Source organism: Cynocephalus volans, chromosome 3, assembly GCF_027409185.1.
Source record: "Cynocephalus volans isolate mCynVol1 chromosome 3, mCynVol1.pri, whole genome shotgun sequence".
Lineage (NCBI taxonomy): Eukaryota > Metazoa > Chordata > Mammalia > Dermoptera > Cynocephalidae > Cynocephalus > Cynocephalus volans.
In genome coordinates, this window is record NC_084462.1 from 10,953,794 (window position 1) to 10,981,736 (window position 27,943).

The following is a 27,943-nucleotide window of genomic DNA, read 5'->3' on the forward strand; positions in this document are numbered from 1 at the left end:
TGTAATAAGTACTGATAATCGAGATGGGGAGAACTAGTCAGATTCTGGATATTTTTTTCAAATTTTAAAAGAATTGCTTTTTTCTTTTTCTCACAGTTTTATAGAGGTATAGTTGATACACTACAAATCACACATATCTGAAGGGCTCAATTTGATAAAATTTGGAATACTACTCAGCAGTAAAAGGAAATTATTGATAACACACACAAGAACATGGATGAATCTCAAAATAATTATGAAAGAGGGCAGACAAAAAAAGAGGAATGCATACCCTATGATTCTATTTAGACAAAATTCTAAAAAATTCTATCACTAATCTATAGTGACAGTGGCTGCCTGGGGATGGAATTGGAGGAAGGGAGAGATGTCAAAGGGCATGAGGAAACTTCTAGGGATGGCGGATGTGCTCTCTATCTTGATTATGGTAATGGTCTCACACGGATGAATGAGGGTACTTCAAAAAGTCTGTGAAAAAAGAGAATTAAAAGATGATCTGGGGCTGGCTGGTTACTCGGTTAAACCTTAAAAACATCAAGGTCCAAGGTTTGATCCCTGTACTGGCCAGCCACCAAAAAAAAAAAAAAAAAAAAAAATCACATTGGATATCATAAATACACACAATTATTATTTGTCAATTAAAAATAAATTAAAAAGTCAAGTTGTGCATCTTAAATACATACTATTTTTATTTGTTAATTAGACCGCAATAAAGCTGGAAAAAAAATAGACTTGCTATTGAGGCTTTTAATGAAGGCATTTTGTCTGGGTAGGGATCTAGTTACATAATTAAAAGAACGCTCAGGGTAAACAACTGGTGCCTTCTAAATCTAATCATTAAGCCCAGAGTGCGTGAATGGTTTATATGGAGACAAAAAAGGAGACCTCAGTTTCTTAGACCTATGTAAATTAGACATTTTTAGCTTAGTTGAGAATTTAGAGCTGATCTAAGATCAAAATAACGAAGGCTGGATATAAGAACAAAATAAGTCTCAAGAGTGGAGGATTTGGGGAAGTTGCAGAGGGAGATGGTGATTTCGGGTAGATTCGAATTAATTCCAGTTAACAATTCCATTTTTAACTCTGAGTCATTGTCAGCACCTCAAGAGGGAAAAAGATCAGACGGCCTCAGAAAATAATAACCGCAATTTCTATTTTATTTATTTTATTTCTAATTTTTAATTTAGTTTTGTTTTCTATTGCTTTTTGTCTACTTATCGCAATTTTTTGGCAAAATGACCTTGTATCAGGCAGTTTACTGACATAGTCTTATTTAGTCTTTATCTTTTTTTCTTTTTTTGTGGCTGGCTTATGGGGATCCAAACCCTTGACCTTGGCGTTACAACACTGCCCTTTAACCAACTAAACTAACTAGTCAACCCAAGAAAGTTTACTTTGAATTTCAAACAAGCTTGTCACTATTTGAATGGATTTGTGTGTTATTTGACACCAAGAGCTTCTAAAATTGTAATCTGATCTCGCCCAACCCTTAATTATTATTCAACATTGACTCAATAACCCACACAATAAAATTCAGAACCACCGTTAAGGCTTTTCAGAATTTATAAGCCAAATTCAGGGGGTCAAGAACTAGGGTTCCATGTAGGAGCCTCATTATATCAAAAACCGCCCTCCCCAACCCCCTGCTGGAATAAATGCAAAGTGATGTGTATGTGCTTTTCTCTGGTTTCCATTTTTTTTTAAGGGTAAGTTGACTAATAACAAATCAGTGATTTCATCTAGTTTGGGCAAACCTTTAACGTATTAATTCCAAGATATTGAAAAAAGTAAAAAATTATCACTAAGTCAGCATGTATCAATAATTACTGTCCTCTTTTTTTCCCAGGCGTATGACAAATAATTCAGTAGATCAGGAAAACCAATATTATTTCCAAAGTAGGCACGTTTAACATATTAATTTCATCTTGGTGGGGTTTAATTGGAAAATTTAATCAACACGGAACTTCTAAAATTGCATCTGTGGCCATAAAGCAATCATTGGGCTGATGAGGGAACAGGCAGGGAGGGCTGGAGTTACTCCAGCTCTGTATAAATAGAGGCATTTCAGCTCAAGTCCAGTTAGAGAGTGGATTCCAGCTGCGAGGAGGTTGAAGGCAAGAAGACAGGAGGTGAGTTATCCGTGAGCGTGTCTACCGGTGTTTAGAGATTAGGGTGGATGGAGGCTGGCTGCAGAAAGGTTTGGGTTTACGTTCACCATGAATTAGCTCCAAGATCTTGTGAAAGCAAAGGATCTCTTTTGTACCCGGTTATTAACTCTGACTCCTTGTTTAACTCATCCGTAAAATGGGAATAATATTAACACACTCATGGTCGGGTTGTGTTTTAAATCGGGATTTCTCAACCTTGGAGATATTGGCATTTGGGGCCAGATAATTTTTTGTTGTTCTTACTCTGGGGAGCTTTCCTGTGCACTGGCTTCTACCCATCAGATACCAATAGCACCCCCCTCACCAGTGAGCCCCCAGTTTTGGAAACCAAAAATGTCTCCAGTTATTGCCAAGTGTCCCCTGGTTGAGGACCACTGGTCTAAGCAGTAATTACTACAACTTATTAACCAATACCAGTGTGGGGGCGTTTATCAGTATCCTCTTACTTTATCCCCAAATAATTTAAGAGATAGGTTTTATTGTCCCCATTTTATTTTTATATTTTTGCGGCTGGCCGGTACAGGGATGTCCCCATTTTAGAGAGAGATGTGGAGGCCCTGAAGAGCTAAATGATTTGCTCAAGACACCACAGCTAGTTAAAGCTAACATATGAAATTAAAACCATGCGGAGCCAAAACCAAGTTTTCCTAAATAATTTGGTTTTTTGTTTTGTTTTGTTTGGGGTGGCTAGCCTGTACGGGGATCCAAACCCTTGACCTTGGTGTGTTATAACACTGAGTTCTACTTTATTTATTTATTTTTTTAAAAGATGACCGGTAAGGGGATCTTAACCCTTGACCTGGTGTTGTCAGCACCCCGTTCACCCAGTGAGCGAACCGGCCATCTCTATATAGGGATCCGAACCCTTGGCCTTGGTGTTATCAGCACCGCACTCTCCTGAGTGAGCCACGGGCCGGCCCCTAACACTGAGTTCTAATCAACTGAGCTAACCGGCCAGTCCCCAGGGTGATCTGAAATACAAAAAGATGACTAATACGGATTTCTGGCAAATGTGTTACCACTGAATTCTTCTGCATGAGATTTGTTTTGTTTTGGTTTGGTTTAGTTTTTTTTGAGGATCTCTCTAACCATGTTACACTATTGCTTAAAAAGCATCACTGGATTTTTACTTTTCCCAGGATAAAGTCAAACCTTTAATTAAGAGCCATAAACCTATAAATCCAATCAGAATCTGAGCCAAGTTTCTCTGCCTGGCTGTCCTGTGTGCTAAGTCTCCCTAGAATTGAATACTAACATGTGTACCTGCCTTTATTTTATTTTTTCCTCGTGGGTCCCATTGCCTGCTTTAAAGTGAAAGGAACCCAAAGTGACTAGAGAGTGATTACAAAGTGATTTCTAGTAACATGAAACCACTTTTAATTCCCAGACTTTTTTTTTTTTTTAAGGATCCAAACCCGTGGCCTTAGTGTTATCAGCACCACACTCTCCCGAGTGAGCCACGGGCCGGCCCCCCCTTTTTTTTGCAGGTGGCCAGTATGGGGATCCAAACCGTTGCCTTTGGTGTTATAACACTGAACTCTAACCAATTGAGTTAATCGGCCAGCCTGCTTAATTCCCAGAATTTTAGGCTTCTTTTTCTCTCTTATATCTGTATGCTTTTTAAAGGATTAACTTATTTAACTTTATGTAGACAACTGTATATGTTTATGTTGTACAACATGATGTTTTGAAACATACACGTTGTGGAAGGCTAAACTGAGCCAATTAACATATGCGCTACCTCACACACATAATTTTTTGTGGTGAGAATGCTTAAAATCCATTCTCAGCAATTTCCAAGTATACAATATGTACATTGTTATTAACTATAGTCACCATGTTGTACAATAGATATCTTCAACTTATTTCTTGTGTCTAACCAAAATTTTATATCTTTTGAACATCTTCCCAATCCCCACCCCCAGTTCTTGGTAACCATCATTCTACTCTCTACTTCTAGGAGTTTCACTATTTTAGAGTCTACATACTAATTTTATTTCCTTTGGATATACAGTATACCCAGTAGTGGGATTGCTGGACCACATGGTAGCTCTATTTTTACTTTATTGAGGAACCTCTATACCATTTTCCATAATGGCTGTACTAATTTACATTCTCACCAACAGTCTGCAAAGGTTCCCTTTTCTCCACATCTTTGCCAACAGTTATTATTTTTTGCTTTTTTAAATAATTGCCATTCTAATTGGAGAGAGGTTATATCTCATTCTGGTTTTGACTGACATTTCCCTGATGATTCGTGATAATGAGCATTTTTGCATCTACCTGTTGGGCATTTGTATGCTTTCTTTCTAAAAATGTCTATTCAGTTCCTTTGCCCTTTTTTACACATGGCTGGCCAGTTCAAGGGTCTAAAAGCTTGACCGTGGTATTATCAATACCATGCTCTGACCAACTGAACTAAGTGGCTGGCCCTTCCTTTGCCCGTTTTTTTTTTGTTTTGTTTTGTTTTGTTTTGTTTTAACAGATGACTGGTAAGGGGATGTTAACCCTTGGCTTTGTGTCAGCACCACACGCTCTCCCAAGTGAGCTAACCGGCCATCCCTATATAGGGATCCGAACCAATGGCCTTGGTGTTACCAGCACCACATTCTCCCAAGTGAGCCACGAGCCGGCCCCACCTTTGCCCATTTTCTAATTGAGTTATTTATTTTCTTGCTGTTGAGTAGTTTGAGTTCCTTGTATATTTTGGATATTAGCCCCTTTTCTGATGCACGGTGTGCAAATATTTTCTTTGCTCTGTGGGTCATCTCTTCACTTTGTTGATTGTTTCTTTGTTTTTTTTTTTTTTTTTTTTTTTTTTTTTTTTTTTGATTGTTTCTTTGGCTGTGTCTATGCTTCAGTACTTGTTTTTCCACCTTCGAGACATCTTCCTGGAAGTTTGGGGTTTACATCCTCCAACTTTCCAGTGACCTTTCCTAAGACCCTCCTGGCAATTCTTTCTCTCCAGACCTTCGGGTTGGGACCGCAAGGAAAGCGGGGTTGCATTCTCATAGCTGTTGGACTTGGGATAAAATCAGTGTCTGGAAAACATCATAGAGTGGACTTTCAAAGTTAGGTTAGGAGCTTATTAGAAAACTTCCCTTTTAAGATCCTGCTTCCAGAAAATTTAAAAGAGGATTAGATTTTACATCCATTTTTCAGGGATGAGATTAAGAATAGGTAAATCTATAGAGATAGAAAGGAGATTAGTGGTTGCCAGAGGCTGGGGGAGGGATATAGGGAGTTTCTGCTTAATGGGTTTGGAGTTTATTTTGGGGAGTAATGAAAATGTTTTGGAACTAGATAATGGTGACAGCTGCACAACAGTGCACATGTTCTTAGTGCCATGAAATTGTACATTTATAAGGGTTAAAATGGTAAATTTTATGTTATGTGTACTTTACCACAGTAAAATATATTTGTGTAAGAGCTTAATTCTCTTAGGGTTCTTTCGTGCCTTCCCTTCCCTGGGGCAAATAAATATCCTGGGATCAAGGAAATGTGTTGGGGGACAATCTTAGGTTAATAGTTCCAGTGTTACTACCACACACAGAATTTTCAAGTTGTGAATATTTTTCTCTATTTTCCTGCATAGTTATGACTAACACAATTTATTTATTTATTTGCAGTTGACTGGTACAGGCATCTGAGTCCTTGACCGTGGTGTTATAAAACCGCACTCTAACCAACCGAGCCAACCTGCCGGCCCTAACAAAAGTTTGCTTTGCATCTTGTCTTGGTGGGAAGATATAAAGGACTGACATTATTGCAATAGATTCTAGGAACTTCACATACTTATCCTATTTCATTTACAGTCAAGAACACTATTGCCCCAATTTATGGATGGGAAGACTGATCCTACCTCTACACATGTAGAGATCAGAATCTAGGGTCTTGTTCAGACATTAAAACCAGTGTGTATGGCAACATTGGAAGAATAATAGAGTGGATTAATTTCCACTCCATTGAAGACAGTATCAGTGGGGGAGTGGTGTCTAGTCTTGGGAAGAGAGATTTAGAAGGCAAGGGAAGGTGGACTAAAAGTTAAACTGATCTGACTCATTTTTTCCCCTCTGCAGACTTCTAAACAAACAGTGAACCTATTACTGAGGAAAACCAGAGCAGACCTGCTTTGATAGGTCTCGATTAGGCACTGGCTTCTAGAAGAGATTGTTCAGAAACTAGTCAGCAAGTTCTCCACGAAATATGGCTGCAGACATGACATTTTTATGGGGTTATGGGGAATCCTGTGACAGCCCTGGGTCAGAGCCACCACTGTCTGTATCATCCCAAGGAACCCATCTTGAAAAGGAAGACTGCAACCTTGAGACTTGGCACAAGAACTTTAGAGCATTCACCTGCTCAGAGAAGTCAGACCCCATCCAGGATCTGAGGAAAATGGCTGAACTGTGCCATCTGTGGTTGAGGCCGGACCTTCACACCAAAGAACAGATTCTGGATAAGCTGGTGATAGAGCAGTTTATGATCTCCATGCCTCAGGACCTCCAGGTCTTAGTCAAGGAAAGTGGTGTGAAGAGTTGCAAAGACCTGGAGGATGTGCTAAGAAATAACAGGAAACCCAAGAAATGGGTGAGTAGAAGCGTCACACCTGGTACAGCAAAGGAGAGCTGGGATGGGGTTGCAAGGTTCAGTTGGACTAAAAAAGACATGAGGGATCTATTCTAGATCAGTAGTTTTCAACTGGAGGAGAGTTTACCTTTCAGGGGACACTCGGCAATGTCTGGGCACGTTTTTTGGTTTTCACAATGGGGAGGAGAGGAGATGACACTTGTATCTGGTGGGCAGAAGACAGGGTTGCTGCTAAATATTCTACAATGCTCAGTACAACCTACCACAGCAGAGAATTACTCAGCCCTAAAATATCAGTTGTGCTGAGATCAAGAAATTCTGGTATAGGAGATGGATAGGCAAGGGGAATACAGACAGCTGCAAAATGTGTGAGGCCAACATCAAAGAAAAATAATTGTAAATTATTATGCCTGACTGAATGTAAGGAATGAGGCAATAGAGTGAATTGACTCCAAAAGTTCTAACTGGAGGAAGGTAATGGTTGGTCCCATAGAGCCGACGGTGTACACAAGATGAGATGCCAGTGGCAAATTGATTTGGATTTACCAAAAATATTCTACTTTTTTCTCTTTGGGCCTGGTGACCAATTCATCCAAATGACATCAAATTTATGTAGCTTCTAAAATATTTCAGGCACTAGGCAGTTGCTAGAGATTAGAGAGGAGAATAATCCAGACAGTATTGCTGTGTCTACAGAGCTAATTCTGTATTAAGGGAGACAGAATTTTTTTTTTTTTTTAAAGATGACCGGTAAGGGGATCTTAACCCTTGACTTGGTGTTGTCAGCACCACGCTCTCCCAAGTGAGCTAACCGGCCATCCCTATATAGGGATCCGAACCTGTGGCCTTGGTGTTATCAGCACCACACTCTCCCAAGTGAGCCACGGGCCAGCCCTAAGGGAGACAGAATTTAAACAAGTAATTATAGTGAAGTTGGAGTGTTATTGTAGGATGCACACAGGGAGTAGGAGAGTTACATTCGAATTCTTACAGAGTCTGTGTTTTTCCTCCCCCACCCCACATTCCGGCCAGTCCATAGTCAGCTTACATGGACAGGAATTTCTTGTGCGAAATTCAGATGTCCAGATGGCCGAAGAAAAGGCCAGTGACGTGGATTATGTGAGAGACCTCTTCAAAGATAGCCAGTCCTCTGTGAGCAAGATACACCCAGAGAAAAGCCAGAAGGACTGCCAAGAGCTGCAGAGTCTGCCAGGGATCAACAAACTGTCAAGGGTGCAGGTGAGAGTGTGAAGCCCTGGTCTCTGGGGAGAGGTGGCAGAAGGTATAAGAGAAAACTGGGAGTAGCTGCTGGAGTAATTTAGAGAGTTGGCATGGCATGGAATTGGACCCATTTGCTATGGATGTATTAAGTCCTAGACATTTCTTTCTTTTTTTTTTTTTCCAAGATGACCAGTAAGGGGATCTCAACCCTTGGCTTGGTGTTTTCAGCACCACGCTCAGTGAGTGAGCCAACCAGCCATCCCTATATAGAATCCGAACCCGTGGCCTTGGTGTTATCAGCACCGCACTCTCCTGAGTGAGCCACAGTCTGGCCCCAAAGGACCAATTTTCTGAAAATGTCAATTCTATAATTAAAGAAGTGGTTCTGAACTGGGGTGATTTTGCCTCCCAGGGGACATTTAGCAAAGTCTGGAGGTATGTTTGATTTGCCATTCTAGGTGGTGATGGGAGGTCCGTTAATAGTCTCTGGTGGGTAGAAGCCAGAGATGTGGCTACACATTTTACAATGCATAGGAGACCCCTCTCCCACGCCACCAGAAAGAATTATCCAACCCAAAATATCAATAGTGCCAAGGTTGAGAGACCTTGGCCTAGAGTCATTTTGCTTCTAGAATCAGGGGCAGGGAAACGTTGGAATGCTTAGAAATTAAAAAACCGTAAGGTATGGAACTTGATTTAGAGGTGTGGTTGGTTCAGACTTGGAAATTAGGTGATGATGTTTACTTGGGGTGATGGAGTGGCCCATAGGAAGTCTGGACACACACAAAACTGTTATTAGAAAAGTTAGTGTATAAAATCAGAAAGAGACAGAGATTTCCAGGTTCTATCCAATTTAGACATGTTAGTAATTCTGTTTGGTTACCCATTGTTAGGGAGAGGAAGTCTTCTTGCCAGAGACCATTCCGGCAAAAAGTGACCTGGAGGATCTGAGACCCAGGCAGAACTTGGGGAAAGATCTGATAGAAGACAGGAAAGAGACAACAGTACTTCAATCTCAAGAGCCTCAACTTCCAAAGAATCCTGGTGAGTATGGAGACTGGGAACCCAGTCAGAGTTAGTGCCTCTTTTCCCATACTGGGTACAGGGCTGGATGTCCAGCATTACCATCTCTTGGGAGGAGGTTGGCTCTCAATTGCCAAATCTCCATTATTAACTTTCTGGGGGGTCATACAATCCAATCTCTTAGGCTTGGGAGGCTGGTGGGAAGTTCTCAGCCAACATCAATGTTTGATTCAAATCACTGAAAATGCTCTTTAATAAATGTCATCTGTGAAATCCCTTCTTCTAGCAGCTTCTGCGAGGGCCAAGGATGGGAAGAAGTCCCAAGAAGAAACTTCCATTAAAAATGTGGATGCCAACATGCTGTCCACTCATGTTTTGGAGAGAAACTTTTCGACTCAGAGTAGGAACAGGAGATTTTCTCAGAGTCTGAGAAGTTCCAAAAGAATAAAACGAGACGCTATCTCCATTTCCCAAGAAAGGCCTCCACAAGGAACCACATATTTGGAAAACAAAGAATTCTCAGGACAAGTTGGGTTAAATTCAGTTTCTTCGCCAAGCACTATAGGAGCAACCGGTCATCCTGTTGGCCAAGGAGCCACTGGACTGCCATCGTATGAATGTAGGATATGCAAGAAGAGCTTTCAATATCAATCTCAGTTCATCCTGCACCAGAGGACACACACAGGAGAGAGACCCTTTAAATGCAGTTCCTGCGAGAAGGGCTTCATGCAGCCCTCAGACCTCCGAGTTCACCAGCGAATCCACACGGGTGAGAAGCCATATGAGTGTGAAACCTGCCACAAGAAGTTCGCCCATGAGTCAACCCTGCATGGTCACAAGAGGATCCATACAAGGGAGAAGCCATATGAATGTAAGGACTGTAAGAAATTTTTCAGCCACAGAGGGAACCTCAACGTTCACCGACGCATCCACTCCGGAACAAAACCCTATAAGTGTGATGAATGTAACACTACCTTCCGTCAGCAGGGAACTTTCAAACGACACCTGAAAGTACATTCAAAAAGGACTTCCAGCGGCCAGACACGGCAGGGGGGGTGGAGGATGAAGGTGGCAGCAGGTGGGGCAGAGGTTGGGGCTCCTGTTACTGCCCAGGCAGCCCCAAGTGCCAGCGAAGCAGTGGGGCCTTCTGCTACTTGTTACCCCAACTCTGAGACAGATGAGGATAAAGAGGGAGAAGACTAGGAGCAGCAGCAACTCAACAGCCCTCGAAGGAAAAGATTTAGAGTACACCCAAATATTGTTTCTGAATGGTGAAAATAGTGACATTAAGATTTATGCTCTAAAGAAATTTTTTTTAATTATAAAAAATTAAAAATTAAAAAAAAATTTGTGCTGTAGAAGAGTGGAACTTACACTATATATTCACACACACCTATGTAAATATACGTTTTATATATACGTATATATACACACACACACACCTATATAGTCAGCTGGCCCCTGTGGGGATCCGAACCCTTGACCTTGGTGTTACCAGGTCTATGCTCTACCTATTGAGCTAACTGGCCAACCCCAAAGTATATTTATGTCAATCTGTTCCGTGGTTCTTGGAAGGAATCCAGCATAAATATTATTGAACTGGAGACTCCTGATCAGAGTATTGATAGAGAAGCACTTCAGGTTGCATTTGGGTCACTGTTTTGAAATAAGGTCTTAATAAAGCCCAGGAGGATTTATTGCCATTTTGGCAGGCGCTCGTGTGCTACAATTGGATGGTTTAATACAGCAGCGTGGTGAGACAGTGAAGGAAGCAATTAATGTGAAAACCATATGTGATTACTACACATCCTCAGGAACCTATGGATTAGATTCTGTAAAGAAAAAATGCCTCACAAGCTGGCCCGTTAGCTCAGTTGGTTAGAGTGCAGCTTTACACCCCCAAGGCCGTGGAATCGGATCCCCATACTGGCCAGCTGCCAAGAAAAAAAAAAGGAAAGAAAAAGTGCCTCGAACGACTTCTACATAAGTTGATGACTCACCAGAATATTGAACTTCTTGAAATGTCAGTATAAATGTCAGGAAACGGCTTATTAGTTCATCTGACTTACTTGTGGTGCAAGTGGAAACGTATATATGCACAGCTCTAAAAAAGTAGATGTTCCTTCAACTTGTGCTTTCTCAGAATGTATCTTTGAAACAGCTTTTGACAGAAACAGTTGTCTGGTTTTCTAAGTGGAGAAAAGATTTTGAAGGTATGATCTTCCAGAAATGACTACCCAATGACGTGGTAATCAGGTACAAGTCTTCTGCCCTAAGAAAGAAGTTAATGACTTGTCGCTTATGTTATAAAATGCCATATAACTCATAAAGCACTTACAAGGGTTGTGGCATACAATGGGAGTTCTGTAAATATTAATCACCAGGATCTTTAATTATTTATTCTCTCCATTGATTTTTGTTTTCTGTCTCATGTCTTTTTTTTTTTTTTTTTTTTTTTCATAAAGAAGACTGGTAAGGGGATCTTAACCACACTCACACAGTCAGCCAACCAGCCATCCCTATACGGGATCCGAACCCCTGGCCTTGGTGTTGTCAGCACCACACTCTCCCGAGTGACCCACAGGCCGGCCCATGCTGTTCTTTTTCCAATAAATGCAAAGTCTTATTAGTTTTCAATATTTCATGATGAAACTGAGGCTGATAATTGTCCTCTTGTTACCCATTATTTCATTGTAAAATAACATTATCCAAGTAGGGTGGCCAGATTAAGTACACAACACCTAGTGAAATTTGAATTTCAGGTAAACAACAATTTTCTTTATATAAGTATCTTCTAAATTGTTTTTTATCTGAAACTCAACTTTCATTGGGTGTCTTTTTTTTTTTTTCTTTGCGCTAAATTTGCAGCCCTTCCATTTCCACTTTGACTAGTTGATTACAGAGGCATTCTGGTTACTAGTTGGTCTTAATGTAGTGCTATCACCAACTCCTGACGGCTTTATTAAGCCACAGATTGGTGGGCCCCAAACTCAGTTTCTGCTTTGGAAGGTCTGGAGTAGGGTCTGAGAACCTGCATATAAAAGTAAACTTCAGCAGGCAGGCTGGTTAGCTCAGTTGGTTAGAGCATGGTGCTGGTAACACCAAGATCCAGGGTTCAATCCCTGTACTGGCCAGTCATCAAGAAAACTAATAAAAAAAATTTTTTTTAAAAACCCAACTTTGTTCTAGAATAGTTTTCTAAGGTTCATAGAGTTTCTATATGTTCCATACCCTATTATTAACATTGTACATTATATGGTATATTTGTCACAACTGATGCACTAATTTGATATATTGATATGAACTAAGGCTCACACTTTATTGTGATTTCCTCAGCTTTTACATAATGCCCTCTTTCTGTTACAGACTCCCCACCCAGGATGCCCGTCACATTGAGTTGTCAGGTCCCCTTAGGCTCCTCTTGGCAGTGACAATTTCTCAGATTTTGCTGCTTTGGGATTACCTGAGTCTCTGCATTTTTTTTTTTAGCTTCTGCACTGCAAGGGAGCCTTTGAACTTTGTTTATCTATATCGTCGCTGGCCGGTATGGGGATCCGAACCCATGACCTTGGCATTACAAGGCTGAGTTCTAACCAGATGAGCCACCCGGCCAGCCCCAAGTCTCAGCATTTTTAACAAGTTCCCAGGTGAGGCTGATGCTGCTGGTCTTGTGTGTCAGTGCAGATCTCTCCTGTGTTGGTCAAGCCATCTCTCCTGACAACCTCTCTTATAAAGGTACACCTCAAATTTTGATTGGACTTTACATCCGCCGAGACCTGCTTCCATCCTAATTGAACAACTGGACTTTCATCATTGGACTCTAAATAAGATTGGAATTTACTCCCTGTGGTTAATGTACTTCATCGATCTAGTGTATTTCCTGTGAGATTTGTTCTCTTTATTCTCCGTCTTTAAGCATAAGACAACGTTCTAAGAACTGCTCATACACAGAGTCCAATAATCCTCCAAGGTTTAGCTCATACAGAGTCCAGTAATCCTCCAAGGTCTGGAAATACATCACTCTCTGCAGCAGATGGTCTCTTTGGGAGACCTCAGATCCCTCAGATCCCTTTGGGAGAATTCCTTGAGGAGGGGCGTGGAGTCAGCCACCAAATGTATGTGGACTCCCTTTTCATCCAAGAAGTGGTTCTAGGAGTGACTGTTGTTCTCTGGGTTGGTGATTTAGTCCAACCTCCTTCACCAGATCTAGAAAACGTTTTGATGATACAACCTGTCCATGTGGTTTCTTTTTCTTAAAAGATGACCGGTAAGGGGATCTTAACCCTGGACTTGGTGTTGTCAGCACCAAGCTCAGCCAGTGAGCCAGCCGGCCATCCCTATATAGGATCCGAACCCATGGCCTTGGTGTTATCAGCACCACACTCTCCCAAGTGAGCCACGGGCTGGCCCTTTTCCATGAACTTTTTGAAATACCCTTGTAGATTCATGGAACCACCACTACAATCAAGAAACTGACCTGCATCATCACACAAAGATCTCCCTCGTGCTGCCCTTTATAGTCACTCCTCCACACCCAGTTTTAAAAAATATTGATGCCTGGTTCTTATCCCTGATTTAATTTGGTTAGAGTTGAGGCTTGAAAATCAAGATTTAGAAAATCTCTCTGAGTTGAGTTATTCTAATGCGGCAAAGTTTGAGAACAACGGGTGTACATTATAGCAAGAAATTTCTAGTATCCCAGCTTTATTTAGTGTAATAACCCAGTGGTTCTCAAATTTTAATGTGCATGTAATTTACCCTGAGATCTTGTTAAAATGCAGGGTCTAAGTCAGTAGGTCTGAGGTGAAACCCAAAATCCTGCATTTCTAACAAGCTCCCAAGTGACAACCAATGCTCGTGGTTCACAGACCACCATCTGCATAGCAGGAATATAGCCTACTCTTGATTCCAGGTGTTAGTCAACTCAGCAAAATGTTACAATCTCTCACCTGCTCAAGTCAGCACGTTGATTCCAGTATCTAATAAATGCATGTGAAATAATCAATTGTGCTTCTCACCCAGAATACCATAACAGCCTCTTCATCACTCCCACATCCTCTCCAAACTATTATCATGTGGCAGCCACATTGACCATTAAGTAGGTAAATCTAATCCTTCTGCTTCACCCTTTAAACTTTTTCAATAGATATTTATTCCTCTAAGTGAAAAGACCAAGTGCTTAATATGGCCTTCTCCACCCAACATAAACTGGCTGCTGGTGACCCTAATTTCTGTCACTCTCAGTTACTCTCTGAACCAGGAAGGCTCCCCTTTATTTATTTATTTATTATATTTATTTATTTTTTAATATATCAGTATACAATGTAGTTGGTTTTCATAGACTCCCCTCTGCTTAATGCCTGCCCGGAGGGCCTTCCTTTATGCTGTTCAATTTTGTTCAAAAAGAAATGTCTGTACCTCACTCTTGGTGTTTTTCCGTGTAGTTGGAGATGTACTAGCTTAATACTCCTACCTTGATCTACCTTCTCACTCTCTCTGTGGGGAAGGAGGTTGGTCCAAGTGATTGGGGAATTTCAAAGGAGAAACAGGATTGAGAATGTGTATCAGTCAGGGTCCAATCAGGAGAAAGAAACCACACACTAATTTGCACAGGGAAAGTAATGTAAAGCAGAGGTTGGCAAACAATAGTCTTCAACTTTCTTTTCAACAGCTCACAAGCTAAGAATTTTTAAAATATTTTTAAAGGATTGTGAAGCAAACGAAAGAAGAATAGCCAATATAAACCAAATGGTCTGCTAAGCCTAAAATACATACTCTCTGGCCCTTTACACAAAAAGCTTCCTGATCCCTGATATAAAGAATACTAACCACAACAAGGGCCTAACTATATATATAAAATATCCTATGGATATATATATTTTATATATATATATAATACCCTATGGATATATATATATAGTATATATTATATATATATATGTATGTATATAATACCCCGTGGATGAGGGTCTTTTCACTTAGAAAAATGGGAATTCATTGAAAAAATGTAAATAATATAATAGCAGGATTGGATTTACCCACTTTAAAGGTCAATGTGGCTTCCACGTGATAATGGATTGGAGGGTGTTGGGTGAGAGTGGGTGTGGGAGCAATGAAGATGCTGTTGGGGGTATTCTGGGTGAGAAACAGGAGAATTGACAGATTCAAGTGCACTTACCAGGTACTGGCTTGAGTGGGTGAGAGGTCGTAACAACTCAAGTGTTGGGGCCACCCTAAAGAAACAAGATTGATCCCCACCGAAAATTTGGATGTTGAGACTGATGACACACACACCCACCCCAGGAGGGTATGGAAAGGTTTATTACACAATGGGATTTCTGAAGAGAGCAGAGCGGTTTTCTCAAGCTGGTCTGAAAATGGTTTGAGAGGGCAAGGAAAGAAGACCGGCCTGGGGTTCTTATGATGGTTAGAAAGCGGGGCCAGGTGCGGGCTACTGTGCATGGTTTGAACTCCCCACTGGCTCCAAAGCGGGGAAGGCCCAGGCTTTCTTATCAGCTTGCCCATATGTGGGGAAGTTAAGGGAAGAGAAAGGTATGAGGCATAAAAACTGTGAGCAAACACCAAAAAAGGGTCAGACTTTTAATTATGCCAGGAAAGGAACGACTTTAAGAGTGAAGGTATAAACCTCATGGAGGGAGTCTGGTTGAAGCTCTGGCTTGGCCAGACCTGGACCATAGTCACCTGGCAAGCGGTAAATACCCTTCTGGGGTGCAGGTGGGCTGAGGCTGGCGGGTGGGCACTCAGAAGGGTTGGCAGGAGGGCTGTGGTGAGATAGTCGCAGGGCAGGAGCTGGGGCTGTGAATACACCAAGGGACTGTGTTCTAGTTGCAGCTGAGACAGTGTCATAGGATGTGCCCTCTATAGGAGGGTACTTCAAAAAGTCTGTGGAAAAATATACTTAGAAGATAATACGAAGTTTTCCGTGAACGTTTTGAATGACTCTTCTACGTGCAGTACAGTCCTGTAACAGGAGCAAGAAAGAAAAGACGGCGGCACAGTGGCTCCTCTTCCTCCTGTGATGTCTCTCCGGCTCCCTCTAGTGGCCGGGTTGATACCGCGCTCGTTGCAAAGGGGACGTGGTGAACGCTCCATCACTGCAGAGCCGGTACTGAAGGATGGATTTGAAGCTGAGAGGCAATAAATTAACTGGCCCAGAAGCCTGTTTCTTTCTCTTGAAGAGGGCCTGCCCCAAATGAGCAAGTCATGCAGGGGGCCCAACACGCACTGCCTGTTGCCTGCGACAGGGTGTGTAATTCTGTCTAACTCTGGGGAAGAGTGAGCCCACCTGCATGATGGTCAATAGCACATGCCCTAATATTTATGTTAGGGTCTTTATAAGTAACGAAGATGATAGAGATCCCGGGGTCCACTGTAGCTAAGACAATGTGTTAATTATTGGGCAATATTGTCACTCCAGAAAAAAAAAAAAAAAAAGGACTTAAATAATTACATGAACTGAATGTGCTTTTGGATGATTAAATCTATATTTAAATGCCTAGAAAAAGTTAATTAATTAAGCAATGAGAAAAGAGCATTAAAAACGCCTCCCACGGTGAAATTATTCTGTATAATACTATGATGGCGAATACATGTCATTGTTATACATTTGTCCATACGCACAGAACGTACGACACCCAGCGTGAACCCTGAGGTCACCCACGGACCGTGCGTGATAATGAGGTGCCGATGCAGGTTCACGGATGCTGATAATGAGGAAGGCTGTGCACGTGTGGGGGCAGAGAGAATGTGGGAAATATCTGGACCGTCTTCTCAGGGTTGCTGCAAACCCGAATCTCTAAAAACCAAAGTCCTTAAAAATGCTTCCAAGGTGTGCAAAGTGAACGTATTAAACATCTAAAGGGAAAGACAGAGAACCTGTGTGTGCTTGTTTTTCTTTCTTCCTAGCCTCTTCCTTCTCTTCCCGACCCCTCCACTAAAATAGTTCTTAGCAGAGTCCACAGTGATTTTGATCTTGCCAGAGTCATTGCTCATTTCTCACTCCTCCTCTAACTCAAACTCTTAGCAGCTGTTGATGGAACCGGTGACACCATTCCTCTTGGAACCCTTCATTGTCCCCTTGGCTTCAGAGACACTCTGGCCTGACCTTCCTCTTTTCCACCTGGTTTCTCTCCTTCGGTCTCCTCTGCCTCACATTCTCCTCTCTACCCGACTTCTAAATAGTGGCATGTCCTTGTTGTGAGGTTAGAAAAAAAGAAAAGTCAGATTGTTAGAATAATTTTTTTAAATTTATTAAGTTATACACATTTACTATGAAATAATTATAAAATACAGAGAAAAATAAAAGAATTTTTTAAAAATTTAAAAATTGTCTTTATTACAAATTTTAAAATCTGAAGAAGCTCCTATTTCCCCACCCAAGGAGTTCATAAACATGTACAGCAGAGCTAATTCATTTTTAAAAGACATTATTAAAAAAGCAAAAGATAGTATCCATACCCATTAGTCCAACTTCTAAGAGACGGTGCAATCCTCATGTAGTCAGAGTGCCAAAGTTAGGAAGGTGGCCTTAACCAGCAGAGTTTATAGCTTAATTTCTTCATTTAAGACCAAGGTATAAAAATGTTATCATCCAACAAAGGACAGATTACTCTGTTCCCAAATGACACTTCTTGATGGGGCCCCAAATTTTCTACTTGAGATGATGTTGAATTTTTCTTTTCCACTGGCCCTTGGGATGTTTCCTCAGATGCACTACTCTGATTCTCTTATCTCTTTGGGCACAAAGGTGAATGGAAACTGTCTTTGAACAGGGCATGCCACTTCAGTATAACCTCTGATATTTAAAAACACTGGTTCGTAAGTAACTGAACTTTCAATGAGAAGGCACCATGGGCACTCATTTTCTGATGCCACACAAAGTAAGAGTATAAATGAACTCAAAAAAACTAGGCAGCACTCTGTTTGCAGGACAGCCAGTTCCTAAATATAGCTCATAAATCTGGGCCATCAGGTTATCCACATAAGGTGTTCGTCTAATTTGGACCCAGAACCAGAAGTCAGAGCAGCTGACAGACAAATCATTAAGACCGTGCATCATCACAAAAAGCATGAGGAGCCCTCCTGATGTGCCAGAGATCTTCATTGTCTCAGATCTTGATCCAAGGTGTCTCAGGAAACAGGAACAGAAAAATAAAAGATTTTTTTTAAAGTATATTTTCAATACCCAGATATATTAATTGAAAACAATTTTTGTTTCTTTTCTTTTTAAAATTGATATAGTTTTATTCTCAGGTCACGCAAGAGTATCGGCAGTCTATAATTATGGCTTTCTATCTTTGCTTGTATGTTAGTTTACTTTTGTAAATTAAAAAAACAATCCAAGCGCCCTCTACCATCTCCAAGAAATAGAATACTAACAACACACATCTATCTAAGCGCTTCCCTGGGACTCCTCTCCCAGCCTCCTCCCTTTGAAGAAACCGTTATCACATGTTCTAAGTTCATCATTCCTTTACTTTAAAAAATAATATTATTATATATGCATACCTAAAAATATATTGTTTAGTTTTGCATTTTTGTAAACAGAAGAGTACTGAAGGTAGTCTTTTTGGACTTGCTTTTTTCATCCAACTTTGTTACTCGAATCCAGCATGTTCTCACTCATATGTGGGAGCTAAAATACTACTACTAATAATAATAATAACAATAATAATTTGAACTTTTAGAAGCAGAGAGTAGAATTGTGGTTACTAGAGGTGGGAAAGGGGAGGTGGGAGGGGGGATAGTGAGAGGTTGGTTTACGGATGTGAAATTACAGGTAAATAGGAAAAATATGTTTTATTGGTATACAGCAGTGCTAAGCATGTGTAATTAACAATCATTGTATGCTGTGAAATGGCTACAAGAGAGGAGCTTAACTGTTCTCATCACAAAGAAATGATACATGTCGGCAATGATGAATTTGCTAACTACGCTGATTTGATCACTACACATTGTATACAGGTATTGAATATAACTCCATACCTCATAAATATGTAAATCAATATGTTTCAATTAAATTTAAAAAGCCCAAATCAATTCACGTTGTTAAGTATAACTGTGGTTTGCTCATTTTCATTACTGCATCATATTCTGGACATGGTAACAAATATGCTGCAATACAGCTGTCCTCCTGCTGGTAGATACTTGGGCTGTTGCCTATTTATTTGTTATTCTATCCATTTTTCTCACTATTCTCTCTCTCTCTCTCTCGTTTTCTTTTATTAAAATAGGATCACACTAGGCATAGTATAGTTTGAATTTTTAGACATTAACCTATAAATCTGAATCATTTCCCTTCTTCAGTCAAGCTGACATAATCATGTGCTCACACTCTCAGAGAAACATGTGGTTGAGTGAGAAAAAATTTTTTGCAAGTCCTGCTGACATTTGGTTTCAAAAGGTGATAAGCTTAGATAATAGCTTTAGATGATAGAAAATAGACACAGCATCTCTTAGAAATCCGGTGGGCACGCCAAGATTTCCCCATGCTCCAAATAAAAGAAAGTCTCCTGGATAGCGAGGAGAGAATATGAGAAGAAAAATGAACAAAACAGGAAGGAGGGAGAGAAAGAGAAAGAAATTGAGAGAGAAATTTGGGGGCCCCAAGAATACAGCTCACCTAGAAAGATTGGAAGACCCCAAATAGAAATAGCGACATGTCCACCGGCTCATAGGAGAACTTACAAAAGAATTCTGTGCATTAAATAAGGCATGTAACCAACAGGAAGCTTTCAGAAGGCTGAACATCTCAATGGCAATCTGTGTACACCAGTGGACATGAACAAGGGGCTCCCATGGGTGTGCTGACAAGACACAAACTGGTTGGGGATGAGGGTTGTGATATTAAGAAGGACCAAGGCTAAAAATTTTAAATGTTGGAAATTCAGCAGAATGAGTTCTCGAGGTGAGAATTCGTTTGGCGTAATAGCCATTAAAGCAAAATGATTTTTTTTCTTACAGTGAGAGATCTAGGGTCTGAAGAGTGAATGGGAATGCAGCATTTCTTCATCAGTTCAGGTGCTGCACAGCACGAGGTGGCTATGGATAAGCTGGTGCTACTAGCACACACATCTTCGTTATTTTGAAAAATTTAAATTTAAACATTATAATGGTTTATTTTAGAGCTGATTTGTATAGTGATTGTGAAAGATGTCCAGCAGATGGCAGCAAAGGTCTTGAGGTCAGATGGTTCTGCCTTAACTGCCAACATTTAAAATAACCAATGCTTTTGGAGAAATCTCTCTTTATGGGAAATAAAATAACGTAAATAAAACAGCCAAGTTTTCAAGCAAAGAAGTGTCTTTCTAACTGATACATCAAGGAGTGAGCATCTTTTTTTAAAAAATAAGCTTTTCTGCTGATAGTGAGGGTCTAAATTTGGTACCTCTTATGACAGTTCATCTGATCTGCCATTTTTTCTTTTATTTTACCAAAATGGTATATTTAAATTTCATCATAAAATCTTTTATTACACAGGATGAGGGCCTCAGCCACACCCTGCCAACACGCACAACCAGCGACAACCACCAAGCCACAGCAAGACGGGCCCCCACCTGTCTTGACCAGTAAGGGGATCTTAACCCTTGACTTGGTGTTGTCAGCACCACGCTCACCAGTGAGCCAACCGGCCATCCCTATATAGGGATCCGAACCCGTGGCCTTGGTGTTATCAGCACCACACTCTCCCAAGTGAGCCACAGGCCGGCCCAGAAATTTAATTTTCTAACAGACAGCACAAGTAGGAGATTTCAGGAAATTTATTATCCACAAATTATTGTTATAGCAAAAAAATTGTCACTGTTAGGTAATTTGTTTTACGTCAAAGAACTCACTAGGCTGGCCAGTTAGCTCACTTGGGAGAGCATAGTGCTGATAACACCAAGGGTAAAGATTCAGATCCCCAGACTGGCCAGCTGCCAAAAAAAAATAAAATAAAATGAAGGATTCACTATTTTGTCTATATAGCAAAATTACCATCAATGTGAAATATTCCAACATATTTATCATATAATTTAAATATTTGGGTTAGATTGGAATGGGTAGGCTTTTAAAAATAAAAGGTCCAGTAAGAACTTGCCTCTGGGTCAACTATTGGTACAGGGAGAAACCTGCTTTAAACAATCCTGACATAATGTTACCAGCATCCAGGTCTCTCTGTTCTCCACTCAGATACAAAAGACTCATCAATCCCAAATGTTGGTGTGAGGCAGGAAGTTTATTATCAGACATCTGAAGAGACAGGCTAGGACTAGCCTCCCAGCTTTAGTGTTTCAGGGGGGTTACATAAGATAAAAAGAGAAAGGGAGAAGTGTGTTGAAAAATACAGCAGGGATAGGGTTAGTGACTACATGCAGATCAGCATATTTTAATCTTCACCTTTGGGCACAGTCTTGTGAATACTGGAGTCAGACTCATCAACTCAGGCTTTATCTCCTTCCCAGGACACCTGCAACTTCAAAGGAGACTATTAGTTTTGCAAGTTGCTGAGCTATGGCCTTGCTTTACTTCTTCTACAAACTGCAGTGATTGTTATTGTTCTAGCAGAATTATTTTCTCAGCATTAAGCGCTAACATAGCTGCCCTCATGCTAAGCTAATATTTGTGATGCTCTATCAATACCTTATGCCTTTCAACCTGAACTGTTAGTATCTTTCAAAATATAAATTCACACACACACACACACACACACACGCACACACACAAACTGGGGGTGGGGAAGAAGATATAACAACCACAACTACTTGAAGTTGATACAACAAGCAAACAGAAAGGACATTGTTGGGGGGGCGGGGGGGAGGGAGAAGGGAGGGAGGTTTTGGTGATGGGGAGCAATAATCAGCCACAATGTATATCAACAAAATAAAACTTAAAAAAAAATAAAATTAAATAAATAAATAAATAAATAAAAGACAAGGTTGGGGTAATGGAATGTGGGAAATGAAAAATAGAAGAGAAGGGGATGTGAGCCATGCAGGGTCCGTGTCTAGGAGTCGGGCGCAGGATCTCACCCAGGCCTCAGCTGGTTTCTCTTCTCATTTTCCCTGTTATCTCAAGGCCCTGAAAGACTTTGATTTGCTTCAGGTGGAATCAACTTCTCTGCCAAGTTTTTCGTGTCGCTTCACTTCACAGAGCTCTGGTTGACTTGGCTGGTGCCCAGAATCAGCTTCTAGACATTTGGCCTTGACCACTTCTCAAAACTCTACAAGTCTCAAAGAAAGAACTGTGAGCTCTGCATAGTACTGATTAGCTTCTCAGCCTTGTTTTTCTATTGAGCAAGTGAGATAAGAAAGTCAGGAGATGGGAAGAAAGAGTGGAGGAAAAAACCCTGTTCTTGGTAAGTGACTAGCAGTCGGGTAGTACACAGTGTGGACACGCTGGAGTGGGGTGAGTCACGTTCCAGGAGGGACGAAGCGGGAAGGCGTGAGATTTTATCATGCTACTCAGAACAGCATACTCTTTAAAACTTATGAATTGTTTATTTCTGACATTTTTTTTTCTTTTTCTTTTTTCTTTTTAAAGATGACCGGCAAGGGGATCTTGACCCTTGACTTGGTGTTGTCAGCACCAACCGGCCATCCCTATATAGGATCCGAACCCGTGGCCTTGGTGTTATCAGCACCGCACTCTCCCGAGTGAGCCACGGGCCGGCCCCAATTTCTGACATTTTTCATTTAATATTTTCTGACTGCGGTTGACTGCAGGTAACTGGAACCATGGAAAGCAAAACCATAACTAAAGGGGGAATACTGCACCTAGGCTCAGGGGTCTAGAATAGACACCTGACTCAGCCAAAAATCATTTGTCCCATCATTGGTAGAAGTTTTGCTTTGGTTGACAATAGGGATTCTTTTTCTTTTATTTTTGTAACTAATTTTATTAAAGGTAAATGAACTTCCTGTCTTAGTTGTTATCTCGAGTCAGTTTGGGCTGCTGTAACAAAAATACCGTAGACTGAGTGACTTAAACAACAGAAACGTGTTTCTCAGTGTTCTGGAGACTGGATGTCTGAGATGAGGGTGCCAGCGTGGTCCGGTGACTGCGGAGGGCCCTCTTCCTGGCTCTGTAGATGGCCATCCTCTTGCTACGTCTTCACATGGTGCAGGAGGAGGCTCAGCAATAGGGATTCTGATGCACTTTAGTAATTTAGGTTTTCTCAGAAGTTAAATAGCATGTAAAGACCAATATATCAAAATTTGGGGCAGGTATGCTATTCAATTATGTTGTTACTTCTGATTGTATGGAAAACTAAAATTATCATAGAGGAGGTATCAGAATCCATTATCGGATGTTAAAAAAAATTCATGCTCTTTATAGATGAAATCCAATATTCCCATCAGTTTATAGATTATATCTAATGTTCCTCCCACCTAAATTATTATGTTCAAAGTTTTGAAAATTGGATAAAGGTATTTCTATACTTAAAACATTTCTTTATATTTATCATTCTATGTTAAATATATCGTTTCAATAAGATATTGTTTGTGTCAAAGAAAAAAAGAAAGACAAATCACTGAGAGTAGATTTTAAGTTTTCTCACTACAAAAAAAAAACGGTATGTGAGGTAATGCATGTGTTAATTAGCTCGATTTAGCCATTCCACAATGTAGACATATTTCAAAACATCATCATGTTGCACACCATAAATGTACGCAATTTTTATTTTTCAATTAAAAAATAACTTTTTAAAATGTTGTTTGTTTCATAGTGCTTTGTTAATTGTCTTCAGTAGGAAAGTTGCTCTGAATTACCTGGTCCTACATTTTTGGAAGAGTAATACAACCTTGAACAACTCATTTAGATAACCATGGTTTAGATTTCCCATCCATAAAGTGATTTAAGAAATAATCAACTGAGTGGGGCTTCCTCGGCCCCAGCTGCCCTAGCTACTGTCTTCCAGGGGCAGGTTCCCTGGTGTAAGAACAGGGATAGAGCCCTCGTGGCCCGGCCTCATGTCTAGAGGGGCTTCCCACCCCATGGGACATGCCTCAGGAGAGGGGTACCTTCACCTACCCCCACCTCAGCCCCGCACTGTGGTTCAACATTCACAACGTGGGCTGGGTGTCCTCTCCCCCTATATCCTGTCCCCCCCATCACTGAGACCTCTGGCGCTGAGTTCAGGGCTGGGGTCTGTAGAGCCCTCAGAGGTGACCCCTGGGACAAGTGCCCCTACCTGCACACACACCTCTGGAGTGGGGATTCAGGAAGGTCCCCAGACTACACAGTTTGGAGAAAAAGGAGCAGGCAGAGAAAGACCTGCCCAGCCAGGACAGACCCACCACCAGAGCCCCCTACTGTGGTTTCCAGGGCAGGAAGTCCTGGCCCACCCTCTTCTCTCCAGCCCACAGCCAGGGCAGGGAGCCCCCTGGGATACACCGAAATCTTGGGGGCAGTCAGAGGAGATGGCATGTCCCCAGGGCTGGGGAGGTTTCCTCTGGGCTAAAGGTGGCCATTGGTACTCCAAGCTGCCATGCTTGCTGGGAGAAAGGAAGCTTGCTTCTTTGTCCCAGCTCAGGGGTCTGGTCAGCTCCCCAGAGACTGTGCACTTCAGTATGTGGACAGGTCCCATTCTTCCACCTTCCCAGGTCTGGCACGCACCAGTAGGCCTGGGGTGGGGGGTGCTGCCCTGACTTCAAGATGAGAGCAGCTATTTAAGAAGGATCTGGAAGGAACACAAATTCTCAGCCATCTGTATATGAAGGTTCAGGTGACCTTCCCTCACCTGTAGCTGTGCCACTCCTCCCACCAACCAGGGCTACCAGAGGCTGAAGGAGCTGCAGGCTGTCACCGAGTGCCTGGGCTGCACCTCCCCCCGCTGCCATAGCCTGATGCCTGAGGAACAAGGGTGATAGAGTTCGGATGTGCTGTTCCCCCAAAGCTCATGTGGAAATCTGATCCCCAATGTGGCAGTGCTGGAAGCTGTTTGAGTCATGGGGGTGGATCCCTCATGAATGGATTAATGCTCTCCCTGGCTGTTGGGGGTCCTGAGTGAGTTCTCGATCTATTAGTTCACATGAGAGCTGGTTGTTTAAAAGACCCTGGCACCTCCCCCCCCACTTGCTTCCTCTTGCCATGTGATCTACTTACACCTACTGGCTGTTGCCACCTTCCGCCATGAGTAGAAGCAGCCTGAGGCCTGTGCCAGATGCAGCTGTCCCAGAATCGTAAGCCAAATAAACCTCTGTTCTTTATTAATTACCCAGTCTCAGGTATTTCTGTTATAGCAACACAAAATGGACTAATACAGAGAGGGTCAGCTCCATGCTCCTGGGAGCTTCCAATGCAGACCAGCTCATGGAGAACATTGGAGCAATCCAGGTCTTTCCAAAACTGTCATCTTCCATTATCCACAAGATCAATAGTATTTTGGGCAATAAACCCTACAGCAAAAAGGACTACAGATCCTCAGATGCCCCCGCCCGCCTGCTTTGACGGTTTCCATTGCTCTCCCAGTCTCTGTTCACCTGCTTAAGCTGTTCTGAAGCCAAGTGAAGAGTAAGGCTTGCATCAAAGAGAAAACACCACACCAAGATGTCATTGGGAAACGATCTCCAAAGTCACTGCCAGACACCACCCGCTGCTTCCCTGGAAGATGTTCCTGTCGGATTTGTGCCAGAGAGATGGCATTGATTAGGAATGACATCCAAGCGGTCCCACCCAAGCCTGTCACCTCTGCTCATCCTCCAAGAAGAAACCACCGAGTTTTCTCCCAGCCACAGACTTTCATGGAGATTCCTGTAGTCAAGGCCAGGCTGAGAGCTGGTTGGGTCCTCTGGACAGGCAGGGCTGGCTTCTCCTCCGCCAAGAACCCCCACCTTGTGTTGGGGAGGGGAAGAAGGCTCTGGCTCTTCCTGGGGCCCCTTCTGCTGGGCCCTGGTGCTTGGGGCGCAGCCTCCCCACCGGGAGTCTTCCTCAACCTCCCTCTTTCCAAGGGCTCCAGGTACTTTCTGCTGAGCCTGACCTCAGATATCTGCCACCCTCCTTTTCGACCCCGACCTGCCCTGCATATGCACTGGGTCTCAGCAGGGGCCATGCCTACTGAGCTGGTCTTGATCCCCATCCCTACCCTTGGTGGCAGGGTCAGGGACCCCAGGTGGATTGGCTCTGTGGTTTGGGACCCACAAAATGGAGGCCTGGAGCACTTGGGAGGGGTCCAGTGAAGCAGACCCCTCTGTCCTTGCCTCAGGAGGCCCTGTGGTTGTGCACTCTTAGCTGTCCTGTGGCTGCTAGCCATACATGGGCAGGTGGCAGCAGACAGGGCCCATGTGACAATGACAAGTTCCCTTTGGTCCCTGGAGACATTCCTCTAACACCACTCCACCCCAGGCCTCTGTTTTGTGCCAGGTGGTGGGCTTGGGGTCTGCAGAGAGAACAGGATGAGACACTTTCAGTGAGGGAGGTTCCCTGGGGTTTTCTGGGCTGCATGCCCAGGGGCTGTACCCCCAGCAGCAGCCTCTGCAGTGTGGGAAAAGACCCCAGGGAACCTCTCCCTGCAGAGATGGCTTGGACTGGTCATCCTCTTCCACACACACCCCCCCCACCACCACCACCAGCCTGGAATGGGAGAGGGAAGGAGGGCAGGACAGCCTGAAGTGTCAGCCCCTCTGTAGCCTGGGGCTGGACATTTGGGGTGTGTGCCACCAGAGCCCAGTCCCGTGGTCCTGGGAAGTGCCCAGCCTTTGCCGGCTGTGTGGGGACAGGGCTCTACAGAACCTGCCTCCACCCCACCCCATGCCAGCTGGCCCAGTAGGGGACCCTGTGCTTCCTGTGTCCATCTGGCAGGCAGATCATGGCTGGCCAGCCTCCTTGGTGCACATCCCCAGTGAGGGCACATGTTCCTGCTTTGCCTTTTGGAGGAGCTGCGGTTCCAAGAAGGTTCCTCCCTGCCATTCTCCAAGGGCCTGCTGTCCAGTCCTGCTGGCCCGAGGTCTGGGAAACAGGCTGTATGAAAGCCACAAAGACGGGAGAGGAGAGGGAAGAGGCATAGCTTCCTCCATTCCCAACAGACCTTTGCGCTGACCCTGTAGACCAGGTCCCTGGGGGTCTTCTCCACCAAAACCTGCTACGAGTTTCTCCAGAAGCAACCCTGTGGGTGTGGGCAGGGACAATATCCCTGCCAGCAGAGGTCCCAGCCTGTGGCTACTCCCACTGTGCCCGGGGCTGGGGATGCAGTGGGCTGGCAGTACTGAGGGGCCAGATCTCCCACCCCTCACTGGCAGGGACAGTGGCTGGGTCCCCATCCCCACTGCTGTCCCCAGCCTGCCCACTGGTGGAAGATGGACTGTGGCTCGTGGCTGCTGCTCCCTCCAAGCCACATCTAGGAAAGCTGAACACTGCCAGCTGTTCGCTGAACAGAGCCAGACAAGAGTCCAGGGCTGAGCTCGGCCAAGGCCCAAGTGCCCGGCGCCCAGGACCTGAGCAGCCTCCTGGTTGGCACTTCCAAAAACCTGGTTAGAGGTGTCCTATTTCATCTACATCCACCTTCAGGGAGGACATAGCTCTGCTTCCTGAGGGCAGGTCCCCCAATTTAGGAGGAGGCTGAAGGGAGACTGAGTGGGAGAAGGGACAGAAACCAGACCTAGAAAGGGAGAAGCTGGCCCACACCCTGACCAGGCAGCTGCCCTCGAGGCACCAGCCCAGATCTGGGCCCAGCTGCTTCTTCCCTGGGTCCCGTAACTTGCCCCACACCCCAGGAGCTCCAGCCACCCTCTGCCAGCCATAGCCACCCTCCAGGCACCCCCTTACCCTCACCCAGAAGCACAGTGTGGCCAGCCAGGTCCCCACCAGGAATGCTGGACATAGGAGGTGGGTTCAGCTTGGGGGCAGGGTGGGATCAGTCCTCTTTGCTAATGACCCACGTGCTACTTCTCATCCCATCCCTATGGTCAGATCTGAAGATTGACAGGTGCTTCCTTCCATCTTCT

The 27,943-nt window shown here is 43.1% G+C and overlaps 1 protein-coding gene and 1 non-coding gene across 2 annotated transcripts; both read left to right on the forward strand.

Annotated features, from left to right (window-relative positions):
* The first annotated feature begins 6,371 nt into the window (after window positions 1–6,371).
* On the forward strand, window positions 6,372–24,868 carry LOC134372411 (zinc finger and SCAN domain-containing protein 5B-like). The gene is given in 14 exon segments (XM_063089927.1): window positions 6,372–6,755; window positions 7,788–7,994; window positions 8,870–9,020; window positions 9,289–10,045; window positions 10,087–10,153; window positions 10,155–10,243; window positions 10,245–10,304; window positions 10,357–10,396; window positions 10,539–10,694; window positions 10,696–10,872; window positions 10,988–11,018; window positions 11,021–11,212; window positions 16,061–16,125; window positions 24,773–24,868. Coding segments are annotated over 14 exon segments (2,472 nt in total).
* Window positions 12,060–12,133, forward strand: TRNAT-GGU (transfer RNA threonine (anticodon GGU)). Its single transcript has one exon. It is a non-coding gene; the product is annotated as a tRNA-Thr (tRNA).
* Window positions 24,869–27,943: the final 3,075 nt, after the last annotated feature.